We start from the raw sequence: 16,311 nt of genomic DNA on the forward strand, positions 1-16,311 counted from the left end.
TAATCTCACAGAACTGCTCCCCCAAGTAGTAAAATATATTTTTTTTGTCATAGCACGTGATTTTTCTCACCTATGTATCTTGCATTTGCTGAGGCACACATTGCTGAGAAAATCACACACTGGAAGGAAAACCAAGTTAACTATAGGGAATCCATGTCCCCCTTAATATCTGGTTTGACTCTTTCTGGCCAAACAGAGGAGGAATATTACAGAATATTGAACAAGGGCAATTGGACATTTTTGGAAGGGGCAAAATGGCCATGGGAGAATGTTACAACTTCCCATCCTGTGGTCTTGATTCAAATACCCTCTCCACATATATTTTCTTAAAATCCCAGGATTTAAAAATGCACTGACAATGCACATCTAGTTTTGACTCTTAAAGTGTCTGATGATAAGAGGCCTTTGCCACAGTATTTGAGGGGCATTTTGGGATGTTAAAGGGTTGTTGGCAATGGGCTTGTCTGCACAATTAAAATACTCCTTGTTCCATTTGGATAGAACACAATCCCTCCACATGCAATTCAGAGGAATTTGGGCTTTTTGCAGAGGACCGGTGACAAACTTCTCATACTCTGCAAAAGAAGAAATGGTGGTTTTTGCCAAAACATCCGTGAGGATGTGCATTATTGAACATGTGGTCGGCCGTCCCTTTCATATGGATTTGCATGGCTGAGCATTTTTAGCAAGGGTGCTGAACAGATGCTTATTTGCACAGGAAAGTGAAAACAATTAAGCATCGGTGTAAAATTTTGCAATTTGTGCAGAACACTTACATGTAGACTAGCCCAATGTCAGGAAGTTCTTTGAGGGGCTTTCACAAACTCTTTGGTGGCATGTGCTTTATTGCTGCCTGAGATTGAAGACTATTGAAGGAGGCAGCCATAAAATCGCTGCATTGGGAGATGACTTAAGTATAATGTACGGGTTCTGCAAGCTTGACCCATATTTTATACTAAAGAACCGAACGACATACGATAGAGAGAGCCATGGTGGCTCTAAAACCCTTCTCTGCTCTGCTGTGGATGAGAGTGACCTACATCCTCTGCCCCATACCTTCACCCCACTCAAATCTAGGATGAATGAACGCAACTGAAGGTGGACCTGAAATGAGGTGGGAGAGCAGCTACTCTGCAGCATGAAGCGGATCGCCATGGTACTGTTTTACCTTCCATGCAATAATAATAATAATGATAATAATAATAATTGTTTAAAAATTAACAAAGCAATAGGTATGAGCAAGTTAACAATGATGAACTGGTCAGGTTAACCAAAGGGCTTTGCAAACCTTGGCCAATGCTGTGTAAGTCAGAGGCAACCAGAAAGGAGGAAAAATAAAGGTTTGCGTCAATCCCTGGGGTGTCTTTGCATTTGTTGCCCCTTCTTTTTCAAATACAACTTTGCTTCTTTTCTGTGGGAGAATCCAAAGTATTGGATTCATTCATCCAAGGGTCTCTTCCATCTTAGGGCACTTTTTACACCACAGTCAAATTCCTTGTAAATAAACATTAATCCTCTTCATGGTGTCTTCCAAATGAATGGTTGAGAAGAATTTTCGTGCAACCTCTGTTGTTCTGACAGACATTAAATTTTGTAGGTTTCTCTCTGAGAATCCAGGAACAGTTTCATGGCCTTGAAAGGTTTAAATCTGCAGTGTATATTAATAAAATTAGGAATATAAATTCCAGCTCATTCCAATGATGGAGTGAGTGGTGAATCTGAGTCAGGTTTAGTAAAAACTTAAATGGAGTGATCCAGATTTATAGTTTGGGGTTTTGTTTGGTCTAACCTGCACTGAAGAGTGAATGCAGTTTGACACTGCTTTGAGATCCATGGCTCCATCCTATGGAATCCGAGGATTTCTAGTTCTCTCACAGAGAAGGCTAACTATCTCTCAAAACTACAACTCCCAGGATTCCATAGCATTGAGCCATGGCAGTTAAAATGGTGTCGAACTGAATTATTTCTGCCGTGCAGATTAAGGGGCCATTCAGACTACCTTTTATCTCCGAGGAACTATCCTGCAAAACTACATTCAGGACTTTGGCCAGTTCCTGCAATGTTTGGAGTAAAACCACTGCCACTTCCTCTGATGCAGAAGTATCTTCTTCCTTCACTAATGGGAAAACACATTGTCCTTTTTTTTGGAATGGGCTCACCTTTTAAAAACTTCTCCATTTTAGGACACCCTTTTCATAGACGGCTTATTCCTTCTAACTACATACTCTGCCAATACTAACTCTGCAGATTCTAAATACATACTCTGCAAATTCTAACTGACCTCCCAGTAGATCTTCAAGGACACTAGTAGCCAAAGGCTTGACTTCCAGTTAGCAGCATCAGCTTTCCCATTTTCATCTTTCACAAAATGCAAGCTTGAAACCATTCTGGACATTGGCCTTGATATGGTTTGAGGAAGATGGAGGGGGCTTGGGTCCAAATGACCCCACCAAAACCAGCCCAAATGCATAGAAAAATCAGGGGTGGCTAACCACCTGAATCACCTGCGATCTGGCTGGATCATGGCCCAGAGAGAGAGATTTGTGCTATAGACTCAATTGTCCTCTTATTGGGAAGAGCTGGTTTGGAAAAGCTGAAGATGCATGGTGCTTTTCAGAGCTAATAACCGGAATCTATGAAGTATAAGCCCTATAAGGATAGGAGTTTTGCAGCCCTCCTGATGTTGCTGGACTGTGACTCCCAGCAGCCCAAGCCAGCAGATGAATGCTGGGAACTGCAATCCCGCAGGATCTGGAGGGCCATAGGGTTTCCAGGCTTTAGTTTAAAGGAGATCTGCAAGGTGCTGCATTTCAGTTAGCTCCTTTAATATTTAAAATGTTGAAAAGGTTTAGGAGGAAGATCACCTTAACATTTTGAAGGAAGCTCATTTTAAAAAACCGAAAGCAGATGCACTGCCCCACGGACATGGAAGCAACCAGCCAACCCCTGCCTTGGCCCAAAGCCTGTGAACAAAGCAGATTTCGGAGGACTCCATGGCCAAATACACCCCCAAGTAGCCCTTGGGCAGGTGTTGCTATAAAAGCAAGGCCTTGGCACACCTCAGAGAGCGGTCAGGGAAGGTAACTCATTTTCAAGAACAACAGACAACACGTTTGACTCGATATATTCATGTTGGCAAGCAGATCAAAGCAGGAACCATTTGGGGAACGGGGAAGGGCTTCAAAGAGGATGCTTGGGAGAAAAGCCTTCACGGTTCCTCCTGGGTTTCCGTCTTCCCCTTCAACAGGTGTTTCTTTTGTGGGCCCTGAAACAGGAGAAGAGAGACATGGGTTGCAAAATCTCCAGCCTGCGTTTGCACAAGGAAAGTCTCAGTTGTTCAGACGAGGGTTGTATGGAAAACTTTGGCTAGCCCAGCTCTGCTATTAGGCAACCTGCAGCAGCCACCTTCAGCGGCAGATTTGAGCCCACTGAGAAGGGCAGCAAACAATTCATTTCTTACTTTATTTTTACTGACAGGTAGGGACACTGCTAGAGCAAGCAAGATGTAGTGGTTTGAACACTGGGCTGTATCTGCACTGCAGAAATAATTCAGTTTGGCACCACTTTAACCGCCATGGCTCAATGCTATGGAAATCTGGGATTTGTAGCTTTGTGGGCAATTTAGCCTTCTCTGTTGGAAAGCTCTGGAGCCACAACTGATTGTAAACCCCAGGATTCCATAGGATGGAGCCATGGCAGCTAAAGCGGTGTCAAAAGACATTGTTTTTGCAGGGTACCCTATGCATCTGAAGCAGTAGACGAAGTAGACTGTAACTTCTTTTGCACAGTTTGTCTCCAAGGTGCTACAAGATTCCTTTGTATGCATTAATACCAGTTGTTCTTGCAGTGGGGAAGGAAGGAGACGATCAGTGAAGGTGATATAGGCAGGTGCTGGGCATGTTGGCCATGGCTCAATGTTGTGTAATCCCAGGATTTGCAGTTTTGTGGGAGATTTAGCCTTCTCTGTTGGAGAGCCTTAGGGTCTCAATGAACTACAAACCCTGGGATTCCATAGGATGGAACCATGGCAGCTTTGGGTCCCTTTGTAAACCGCTTTGGGTCCCATAAAGGAGAAAAGGGGAGATATAAATTACATAAATACATACATAAATAAATCCCTTTGCATGCATTCTTCCTAGTTTTTCTTGCCACAGGGGCGAAGGTGAGACTTTACAGGCAGGTGTTGGCCAGATAACATGTCAGAATATCTCTCTAAAAATGCCAGTTGTGCTCTTTAGACTTTCGCCTTCCCTACTGATCTCATCAAGTAACCCAGGTTGCCCTCCTTTAGGGCTCAAAGGGCAGAGTCAGGGAGGGCATGGAGGACTACAACTCCTGCAATTCAGCCGGGAAAGCCTGCTGGGTTCCTCAGGCCAATTAGCTCTCTGCGCCGCAGGAAGAAACAGGACCCCAAAGGCACAGGAAATATTGAGCGGAGATTTAATTGCAGCGATGATCGTTATTTTTATTGCAACATCCCGTCTGTGACCTTCAAGAGGGAAAAATTCCCCTTCTCAGTGGTCAGATCCAGAGGGCAACTGCCATGTTATGCCCACAGAATATGGAGCAAAATACAGTGAGTCCTTGGTATCTGCTGGGGTTTGGTTCCAGGATACCCCTGTGGATCCCAAAATCTGTGGATGTTCAAGTCCCATTAAATACAATGGCATAGTAAAATGGTGTCCTTTATATTAAATATAATATAAAGCTAAAATGATCTGGCATAGTAAAATGGTGTCCTTTATATAAACCAGCAAAATCAAGGGTTATATTTTGGAATTCATATATTGTTTTTAAAATTTTCAAGCCGTGGATGCCTGACTCCATGGATAAGAAGGGCCAACTGTAAGCTCCTTAACAGACAAGATCAGGAAAGCAGACAGAATAAAGCAGAAAATAACATAGATGTTTCTTGGGAAAGTGCCCCTCCACTGCTTTGATTGTTAGGAAGAAAAAAATCCATATCTCGACTCATGGTTTCAAAAGAGCATTAGCCAAGAAAACAGGAAGACAGAAATTAAAGCAGATAAAAATTAAAAGGAAATGGAGGAGATGATAAAAGAGATAATCAGCGTAAAATAATAGCAGAAGTTAAGATGACAAAGTTTTATGTTGAATCTGCCTTAGGAATGGATTATGGGCTTAGTGGTTTCTTTAGAGGTACACATTATTTTAACATGGGTCCAGATACTTAGAAACAAAGGGCAGTTTAAATTTCTGGCTTCAAGTATTATTTATAGAATGATGAATGCTGTTAAGGTTTTAGTCTTCTGTGATATTGGAGAGGTTTTTTTAAAAACCCGTCATGCGTAATCGTCAAGAGTCTTAATGAAAATCTCTTTGTTACTGCAAATTGGAGAGCAGAACTCACTCTCTTCTTGCCAATGGCCAGTTGCAGAAAGTAAAAACAATACGGCAACTCTGACATGGCCACCCTTCTAGCAAAATGAAGCCTTGTATCTAAATGCACTGCTTGGGCACAACAACAATTTCCCAAATTCTGGCTGACACTCTTTAAAAGGTCAATTTTTTAATTCTCCTCTTCTGTAAGGAGCATGGCCTCTGCAACTGGAAAAAATGGCTTCTATTACAGTCCTTAGCATCTTTGTGGTCAAACATTAACATCTGTCCCAGGGCATAGAAAGGCATGATAAGCATTTTGCAGGCCCTGCTCCATGGTTTCATTTTCGTTTGAAAGTTCAAGGCTAGGAATGGACTGCGGGGGAGTAAACTTTCCTGCAAACAAGCTGCTTGTATAGTTTTCATAGCAATTGGGATGGGACATGGGTCACACCAGCACCCTGCAATTTCCTGAATTTGCTTTTGCAATAAATAAGACTTGGGGATCGTCTACCACAGGCTTTGCTGATATATCACAGCTCAGGAATCTTGTTAACCTCTGCTGGAAACCACTTGCTGCAGCCATTTATCAATAAAACACAGCAGGGAGGCGTGTCAGGTTTTTCAGCACCAAAGTCTTGGGAAGACCTGAACTTCAGCTTTGGGACCACTTCCCCAAAGTGTCTGTGCAAACTCACCATGAAAGCTCGCTTCTCTTGGGCCGTCTGGAAACGGCCGTAGCCAAATTTGGACGTTGTGTCAATGAATTTCAGCTCAACGGCCTCCAGAGCTCTCCGACTTGTGTGCACCAAAAGAGACTGGAGAGCAGAGAAAGGATTGTGAGTTAAAAGAAAAGGCAAAAAGTCAACAACCATACAGCTTGATGAATCCTTGGTGGCAGCTTTCAAAACTGACTTAATAGCCATTTTCCCTCCCCTGGGAAGACCTGCAAAATTGGGGTCCTATGAGCAAGACAGCTAGAGGGGTTGTCACAGAAATTTCCTAATGCCAATTTCTTGCTGACCCCAAACACTGTCATCCTTCCATCAACTGGATGTGATGGTGGAAGGTGTTGCACCTTCCTCACAGCTCCATCCCTTTGAGGCCATTTGGGAAGGGGACCCACCTTTCTGAGGGTGAGCATTCGCTTCTTGGTGCCGATCACGCACCCCTTCAACATGACAAAATCATTATTGACTTCTCCATAGTGTGGGAATCCACCCTGCAAGAAAAAAGAAAAGAAGGAAGTTGCAATAACCAGAGCACATGACAACACTGAGCAAGACTTTAAACACAGAGCACTTCTACATTCTGCGGTTGTTGCATGACTTCAAGTCGTTTCCAATTTATGGTGACTCAAAAGCAAACCTATCATGGGGGTTTCTAAGATTTGTCCAGAGGAGGTTTGCCATGGCCTTCCCCTGAGACTGAGAATGTGTGACTTGCTCATAGTTACCCAATGGGTCTTATGGCCAAGCTGTGATTTGAACCCTGGTCTCCAGAGTCATAGTCCAACACTCAGTTACACAGCTATAATGTTTTGGTACTGCTTCAGCTGTCATGACTCCATCCTACAGATTCCTGGGATTTGTAATCTGGCAAAGTACCTAAGATTCTCTGCTAGAAAGCTCCAGAAATGTAATTCAGGGAAGGTAACTAGAACTTTTTAGCAGAGAATTTCAAGTACCTTTGGAACTACAAATTCCAGATGGAGCCATGGCAGTAAAATTAAGATGCTGTTAATATAACTGTGCAACATGGGGCTGTTCTCTGAGATGCACCTAGAGATGCAGGAAAGATGACTAAAGAGTGCCCTCAAGTGGAGTTTTGCCTCCATATGCCACTGATCTTTCTTAGCCACTCCCAAATCTCATCTGAATTTCCTTCTTGGAAGAGACCCAGCATGGCGTAGTGGTTTGAGTGCTGGACTATGACCCTGGAGACCAGGGTTCAAATTGCCCCTTGGCCATGGAAACCCACTGGGTGACCTTGGATGATGAGTCTCATCTTGCTGTTGTTTGCTTTCAAATTATTTCCAATTTATGGCAACCCAAAGGCAACCCTTTCTTGGCAGGTTTTCAGCAGGGGTTGGTGATCCCCATCCTGAGAAAGTATAACTTGCTCAGTGGATTTCATGGCCAAATGGGGATTCGAACCCTGTTCTCCAGAGTCATAATCCAACTCTCAAACCATTACACCATGTTGGCTGTCGAGTCTCATCTAGCTGGGGCTAATAATTGAATTTAGGCTAATTTGTACCCTGCTACAAAGGTTGGAATACCCAGCCTTGTGTTGGCCCCCCCGCCCATCTCTTACCATGGGAGTTATTGTTTTCTCGCTCGTGTCGTAATTGGTGGATGCATTGTTCATCACCATCTTGCCATCTTCTACATGGACCCCACGGCCGATGCGGTAAATCTAGGATAATAAGATGAGTCATATTTCCCAGACGTGCAAGAAATTGGGAGGAATTGGGTGGCAAAGTCTAATGCCAACCTGTGCCTGTTGTACCTGCTGCACCTCCTGGAAAAGAACATTGCTTGCATTTCTGCTTGGACACCACTGGACCACTAAAGACCTACAAGATGCTGCATTGCTCAATCGCAACCATTTTTGCTCTAGTCTATTAAAAGAAACCATCTAGGTATGCTTTGCAACAAGGAGACCCAGTTACTTGCTTTTCAAAAATGCAAAAATTCTCATCAGTCTATGATGAGTCAATTCCTGCTGTGCCTGGAATTGAGAATTGTAGTTTGCTCTCTCAATCCCATGCCCAGCAAAACCAAGTTCCACAGAGAGGAGTTGAAGAAGGGCAACCTTACTTTCTTGTTGAGTTCGGTGCGGTGGTGGTAGCCCTTCTGTCCAGCCCGCGCAATAGAGTAGCCCACGCGGGCAGGATGCCAAGCCCCAATGCAAGCCACTTTGCGCAGCCCTTTGTGGGTTTTCCGTGGGAGCTTCTTCGCGTGCCATCGACTGGTCACACCTGCAAAAAGAAGGTCCTAGTGAAGGACTGCAGACATGGTCTATGAGTTCCCTTCAGCCCTAAAAAATAGCAGCAGTGTTCTCGGAGACAATGAGGTCTAGAAACTTGCTCTTCGGACGCTCTGGTTCACCTTAGTATTGCATAAGTTGGAAATGACTTGAAGGCACACAACACCAACCTTGACCAGTCATCCTCCATCATGATCAGTCATCTTCAGCAAAACGTACAAAGTAGAAATTACACACGTTGGAAAGAACAGAGAAACATTATGGACAATCAATGCAGCGAATTTAGTTAATTCCTAAAGAAATTAAATTAATAATAATAATAAATAAAGTTTTTATTTATATCCTGCACCTTCCTTCGATCAGGGCGGCTTACAGTATAAAATTTAAAACAACAATACATACAATAAAATCCAAAATACATCACATATAAACAATAATAAAAAACACAGGCTAAAAGCCCCAAAGCCCTTCCTCTTGGCCACGAAAGAGGAGGGAGGCCCACAGGATTTTTAATCGGGGAATGCCTGTTGGAACAGGAAGGTCTTCAAATCCTTCCTGAATTGGGCCAGGGTGGTAGTCGAGCGGAGCTCAGTGGGCAGCGTATTCCAAAGGGCTGGGGCAGCAGTGGAAAATGTCCTCCTTGTGGTGGAGGACAATCTAGCCCCAGGCACCTTCAGTAGCTGCTGCCCAGATGTCCTGAGGGTGCGAGGCGGAATGTACGGGGAGAGGCGATCCTTTAGGTAACCTGGACCCAAGCCATTTAGGGCTTTATAGGTAATAACCAACGCCTTATATTGGGCCCGGAAGCGGATAGGCAACCAATGGAGATCTTTCAATGCCGGTGTTATATGGCTGGTCCTGGGAGCACCAGTGACGAGCCGGGCTGCCATGTTCTGAACCATTTGCAGCTTCCGAGTTTGATATAAGGGTTGCCCCAAGTAGAGTACATTGCAGAAATCCAATCTCGAGGTTACCAGAGCATGTACAACAGTTTCTAGGTCCCTCTGCGCCAGGTATGGGCGCAGCTGGCGAATAAGCCGAAGCTGATAACAGGTGCTCCTGACCGTCGCGTTCACCTGAGCAGTCAGGTGTAGCGACGAGTCAAGAAGCACCCCCAGACTGCGCACGGAGTCCTTCACAGGGAGCGTGACCCCGTTCAGGACAGGTGGAACCACCGCCATTCCTGGACCAGGGGAACCTACAACTAGTACCTCCATTTTCTCTGGATTCAATTTGAGTCGGTTTTCCCTCATCCAGCCCATTACTGACAGGCCACGAGAGGAGAGACCCCATCCCCAGTCACTGCATCAGTCGGAGACATAGAGAAAATGATTTGGGTGTCATCAGCGTACTGATAACCCCGCGCCCCATGTCTCCGGATGATCTCTCCCAGCGGTTTCATGTAAATGTTAAATAGCATGGGAGACAGAATGGCCCCTTGAGGGACCCCGGTTTTAAGGGGCCTCTCGTCGGAGCACACGTCTCCCAGCTGCACCATCTGGGACCTCCCAGAGAGGTAGGACCGGAACCACTGGAGCGCAGTGCCCCCGATTCCCACCTCTGCCAGGCGTCCCAGAAGGATACCATGATCTATGGTATCGAAAGCCGCTGAGATGTCCAAGAGCACCAACAGGGACACGCTTCCCCTGTCGACGCTCAGACGGAGATCATCGACCAAGGCGACCATGGCCGTCTCTACCCCGTAGCCTGCCCGGAAGCCAGTTTGAAATGGGTCCAGATAATCCGTTTCATCCAAGACCGCCTGAAGCTGGATTGCAACCGCCCTCTCGATCACCTTCCCCAAAAATGGTAGCAGCGAAACAGGCCGATAATTATTATGAACCAGGGGGTCGAGGGAGGGCTTTTTTAGAATAGGTTTTACTATGGCCAATTTCAGTTGTGATGGAAATTGCCCATCCCTCAAAGATGTATTAACTATCTGGCGTAACAAAGTTGTTACCGCCGATCCCCCCTGGGCCACTAACCACGAGGGACAGGGATCGAGAGAGCAGGTTGTCTTCCGAACACTTCCGAGGATCTTGTCCACATCCTCGGTACTCACCGACTCAAACCGATCCAGTTTAATAAAGTCCACGGAGGCTCCGGACAACTCTACCTTAGGTTCTGCTAAAATGTCGGCGTTCAGACCTTCACTTATCCGAGATGTTTTATCCGCAAAAAAGTCGTTAAATAAGTCACAGCAGGCCTTAGTAGGTTCAAGGATCTGGTTCTGAGCGGGAGGGAGCTGAGTTAGCTCCCTGACCACCCTGAACAACTCTGCCGGACACGACTCTGCGGACGCAATACGAGCACCATAGAACGAATTCTTTGCTGCTCGTATTGCCTCTCCGTAGTCCTCTAACAGTTGGTCTAGGAGAGCCTTGTCGTCTAAGCAAAGGTGTTTCCGCCAACAGTACTCTAGCCGTCGCAGTGCCCGCTTCCTTGCCCGGAGATCTTCCGTATACCAGGGCTTGCATTTGGAAGCGGACCTGAGAGGGCGCTTAGGAGCGATACTGTATATAGCCCTTGAAAGGCCGGTATTCCAGATACCGGTGAGGGCATCAACAGAGTCGCCGTCGCTTCCAACCATGGACCCCTCTAAGGCTTCCTGGAACCTTTTGGGTTCCATCAGCCTTCGAGGGTGGACCATCCTAACTGGTCCGCCACCCCCCGGGGGGGATCTGGGTAGAGACCTTGATTTTCGCCTCTACCAGGAAATGATCCGTCCATGACAGGGGAGAAACATTAGCTATTTCCACCCACGGATTTTCCACATCCGAACAGAAGACCAAATCGAGAGTATTACCCACACAATGCGTAGGACCCTGTATGAGCTGGGACAGGCCCATGGCCGCCATGGTTTCCATGAATTCCCGAGCCGCACCAGGTGGAACATAGCTGGCCGTGAGGGAGATGTTGAAGTCACCCAGGACAAGTAGCCTGGGCGTCTCCAGCATCAGCTCCGCGACCAGCTGTGTCAGCTCGTTAAGGGAGTCCGCTAGCACATGGGGTGGCCGATACACTAACAGAATCCCTAGACTGTCTTGATAAATTGATAAAGTTCATATAATAGTTCTCAGTACTCAATCCCAAACATTTTGAGGTTGTTGCTAGGTTGGTGTAGGCATCCATTCTGTTTTCGACTGTGCACTGTAGCTGAGGAAATTTTAAAGATGAAATGGAGACTATACATTCCAGTGGTCCTCCATCCTATGATTTATGGTCCTATGCTTTACGACTACAACTATGACATCTGAATCTATGGTTAACTAGGAGTCCTGCGAACCTACAAGTTTGAATTACTGCTACGACATGGACTTACCCTGCTGCACTTGTTTCAGCAAAGAACGTTTGGTGGATTTCCATAAAATTGTTTCACTACAATTACTTTATCTGATATGTCTGTTTAGGAATTCACTACATTCAATTAATTGATTGTGCATAATGTTTTTCTGTTCTTCCCCATATGTGTAATTTCTACTTTGCATGTTGTGTACCTTGTTGATACATTAGGGTTTTTGGGGGTGGTTTATAGTGGTGTCGCAGTCATCTTCTGCCAGGCCAACATCTTGCATTTCACTAGGAAAATCCCAATCCTATGTCTCAACCCAATGCAGACGCAATGGACTCCAAAGCCTACCTTTCATCCCATGCCCCTTCGTCACTCCGATAACGTCGATCATCTCATTCTGGCTGAAGACCGTATGCACCGAGATCTGCTTCTCCAGGTTCTCATGGGCCCAGTCCACCTTCTCCGCCACCGTTCCCCCATTCAGCTGAATCTCCATGACATGGGCTTTCTTCTGACGCAAAGGCAGGAGCTTCATCTGCAGCCAGAAGAATTTGCACATGATGCCATGCAACAGAGACAATAAAAAAGGAGACTATCTGTGGCAGGTCTCTAAATTAATACTACTCAAAAGTGGTGCTCCCTGAGCCATTGTCTGCCAGTATGTGGTGGCAAGTTTCCAGGAAAGAAAAAGAAGGGGAAAAGGAAACCCAAACCGCTAGAGAGCAACTGGGAGAGTGACCTGGGTGTGCACAATGATGCGGATGATCTTGCAGTACTTCTTCATGGCTGAAAAATCTTTCTCCAGCTGCTTCTTCCCCGTCTCGTCCTGCCACTTTTTGCAGTACTTGGTGAACGCCTTCTTCTTGCTCTTGTGCCTGGGAAAAGAAGAGATGGTTTTTCACCAAGAGCAATAATCAGCTGGACCCACTTGAGAAACTTGGCACATTCACAGTTAGGAATCAGCAAACAATCTTCATCTAGCCCACCTTGATATGTGCTTTATTTGGAGGAAATTACAGTGCATGCAGGCATTTCCCAAAGCAAAAAGGGCCAGACGGTTGGATGTCCTGCACAGAAAAGTCAGCTTGTCCAAAACCCATTCATTGGACATAAGGCACAATTTATAGCACACTTGTTCAGAGGTCTCAAAAATGGCAGTGTGATCTTGTTATCCCAGGATTCTGTTGGACAGACTCATGGCAGTTAAATTGGTGTCAAACCGCTTTAATTCTGCAGTGTGGATACACCTTCAAAGGTATAACAATATCCCTTTGCATACTGATCCAGACGAACAGACATGTCTTTGAGTTCCAACAATATGAATTAAAAGTTTGCTTCCCTCCTCTTGCACCCTTCTATGCAAAGCAAACAGCAGCACATGTCTATGCATTTAGCAGAGCACGAGAAAGTTTCTTTTGTATACAACTCTCAGAATCCCTGCTAGAAAGACAATATACATATATGTTGGAGAAATGCACTGCAACATTAAGAAGGATGCGACTGTAGAAGAACAGCTACTACTGTTCGCTTATCGGGTTGCAAAGGTCAAATTAAGCAAATTTGTTTTGCAATGGGAAATGCATGAACTTTTATCACCACACTTCTCTCACCAGTTCTTGTAGAAGCGTCTCCGGCATTCGTCGCTGAGGTGTTCGGCAAAGATGGTCTTGAAATTCCTCATCCCTCTGGGGGTCTCGATGTAGCCCACCACTCCCACAACCACCAAAAGTGGGGTCTCTATGATGGTAACAGCTTCCACCTCTTCCCTCTTAGACACCTCTGAATAGGCAAAGGACCCAGAAGAAAGAACCTTAGCGCATGAATTACACAAGACAACATCGGTTTCCCAAAGATTCATTGGCGGAGAGAGCGACTGAATAAACACATTGGAGGACTGGGGTTGTAATTGGACTGCAACTCCCATAAGCCTAACCAACATAGCCAATAATGAGAAATCAGACAAAACTCAGCTCCACTCTCACAATGCCATCCCTTGATGTTCTGCCAGGAGATCTAAGGTACATCTGCACTGTAGAAATAATGCTGCTTGATACCACTGTAGCTCCATCAGATAGAAACCTGTCTATTTATTGCAGGTTCCCATGCAGGATTTTACCCTGAAAATCTAATCTAATAAATTTAATTGCTTTTGCAGCCAACCAGGCAGCATTAAACATAACAGAAGAGTAAGTGATTTTCTCCAGGTCGTTTTGGTTAGCTACAAGTTGTACACTATCTTTTGGGGTTTTATATATTCTACAGTGTATGGTATATATCCCCACTTCTACAAATGCAAACACGCTGTTCCTATATATATATATATATATATATATATATCCCTTAGGAGCAGCATGTTTGCATTTGTGGAAGTGGGGATATACACCAAACACTGCAGAATATATAAAACCACAAGATAGATATATCTATCTAATAAATTATATTTCCCTTCAGTGTAATTGGTTTTCATTGTCTGGAGTCTGGAAGAAGAGGTTGAGTTACTCCTTAAACAGTATCTCCAACTGCTACATGCATTCTCCATCAGAAAGCAAATAAAACCAGAATTACTTAGTCCTGGACGGTGAATTTCCCGCAAGATGTGGGTCATGCCAGCTTTGTAGCCCGGAAAGGCCGTCAAATGGACCGGTTTGCTGGGATCGTCTTTGGGCCAAGTCTTGACTTTTCCTCGGTGCCGGCGGCTCCTTTTGTGAGGAAGGAAGCCCAGGTGGCCGTGCCTGGGAGCTGAAAACTTGCGGTGGGACTGGGAATTCGTGTTAGAAAGAGACAGACAGATTTAAGAAAGGGCCTCATATGAAGCTACAATAAGTGAGATGAATAACAGAAGATATAAATGACATAGGTTTATTATACTTAGAAGAAAACCGGACTATAGAAATGTTGCGGTATTTGAGTTTTATGGCATTGGAGTACCCAGGATATGCAAAACCAATTGTACTGTATTGATACTACTGATAGTGCATTGATATTGAATACAAATTATGGAATCATAAAAGAGGCAGACAGACAAACCAGGGACGCATTTGCACTTCAGGATTAATGCGTCTTGACACTGTTTTAACTGCCATGGCTCTATGCTATCATGTTCTGGGATTTGCTGTTTCGTGAAATATTCAGGTTTGAGCACTGGACTATGCCTCTGGAGACCAGGGTTTGAATCCTGTCTTGGACATGGAAACCCATTGGCTGACCTTAGGCAAGTCACACTCTCTCAGCCTCAGAGGATGGCAATGGCAAACCCCTTCTGAACCAATCTTGCCAAGAAAACCCTATCACAGGTTTGCCATAGGGTTGCCATAAGTCGGAAACAACTTGAAGGCACACAGCAAGAGATATTCAGCTTTCTCTCTCAAAGAGCTCGAGTGCCACAGCAAACTACAAATCCCATTATTCTATAGCCTTGAGCCATAGCACTTAAAGCAACGTTAAACTGCATTATTTCTGCAGTGCATATCGTACCTTTACCCATTTATAAAATGGCCAAGACGGTGACCTTTGGTATGCAGGTAGAAGCATTAAAAGTACACCAGGCTGCCCTATAAAATACATATGGAGAATAATGCCATTTCCATGCTACTTTGTCAATCCAGATAGCCATACCTAAATGGGATCCCTTTGTACACCGTTCCCCATTATTTCTATATCTCTGCCTGCCCAAAACTTACCCAAAGAAACCAAACTATAAGTAATAGCTTAATTCCATTCTTAAGAACACTTTCGTAGGTTTGTACGGTTGGCCCTCCGTATCCAGATTCAACCGTCCAGGTCTTGAAAGTATTCCCAAAAGATATAAATCCCAAAAAGGAAACCTTGATTTGTCTATTTTATATAAGGGACGCCATTTCACTACCCCATTACATTTAATAAGACATGAATATCCACGGATTTCGGTATCTACGGAGGGTCTGGGAACCAAACCCCAGCGGATACCAAGGGCCCACTGTAGTAAATAATAATAAAATAGCAATAACGACCCATTGTATTTAATGAGACTTGAAGCTTCGTGGATTTTGGTATCGACAGGGGGTCCTGGAAGATACCAAGGGCCCACTATAATCGCAGCGTTCTTTGGGATCGTAAGCCGCTCAGAGTCCCAATTTTGGGGGGGGAAGTGCGAAATAATAATATTGATATTAATAACGTGGACAGGGCCCCCCAAGAAAGCAGTACCATGATCCGACGGCGTCTTCAGCCGAAGCTGTGGCAGGAAAGAGGCTCCCAGCAAGCGCCTGGGCTGCTTAATGCCAAAGATGTTTCTCGGCCCCAAGACATAAATTTAGCAGCTGGCCTCATGTCTGGAGCTATATTCATTTCGCGTTTGGGCAGCATGACAGGGTCCAGCACCGTCCGCCGCGGCTGGAGAGAAAGGTCATGTTGCCAGGAGCAGGCTCAGCTTACGCCAGCCGGGCCCCTGCTGCCCCAGGACAAGAGAACGACAACAACAACCCTTGTGTGTAGACAACTGGCCACAGTATCCATGCGCTTCTCTGTGGACAATGGGAATCCTGTGGCCACTGCTTGGCGGTGGGAGAAAGGACAGTGGGAGCCCCACCTTTGTTGGACCCATGAAACTGGGAAAGAAACTGCAAACATAAAAGCAGTGTTTGTGCGAACCTGAGGGAACACCGCTCTAGGGCTGCGTCCGCACTGCGGAATTAATCCAGTTTGACTCC

General features: G+C 45.2%; 1 protein-coding gene across 1 annotated transcript; it reads right to left on the reverse strand.

Moving 5' to 3' along the window:
* Positions 1–3,112: 3,112 nt before the first annotated feature.
* On the reverse strand, positions 3,113–15,957 carry RPL3L (ribosomal protein L3 like). Its single transcript, XM_042438777.1, has 10 exons — positions 15,809–15,957; positions 14,189–14,381; positions 13,234–13,402; positions 12,363–12,498; positions 11,972–12,158; positions 8,163–8,323; positions 7,657–7,758; positions 6,467–6,562; positions 6,039–6,158; positions 3,113–3,265 (listed from the first exon to the last, which is right to left on the reverse strand). Exons 1-10 carry the CDS (start codon positions 15,809–15,811, stop codon positions 3,209–3,211), a joined length of 1,224 nt encoding a protein of 407 aa, XP_042294711.1. The 5' UTR covers positions 15,812–15,957; the 3' UTR covers positions 3,113–3,208.
* Between the last annotated feature and the right edge of the window lie 354 nt (positions 15,958–16,311).

This window comes from Sceloporus undulatus, chromosome 8, assembly GCF_019175285.1.
Source record: "Sceloporus undulatus isolate JIND9_A2432 ecotype Alabama chromosome 8, SceUnd_v1.1, whole genome shotgun sequence".
Lineage (NCBI taxonomy): Eukaryota > Metazoa > Chordata > Lepidosauria > Squamata > Phrynosomatidae > Sceloporus > Sceloporus undulatus.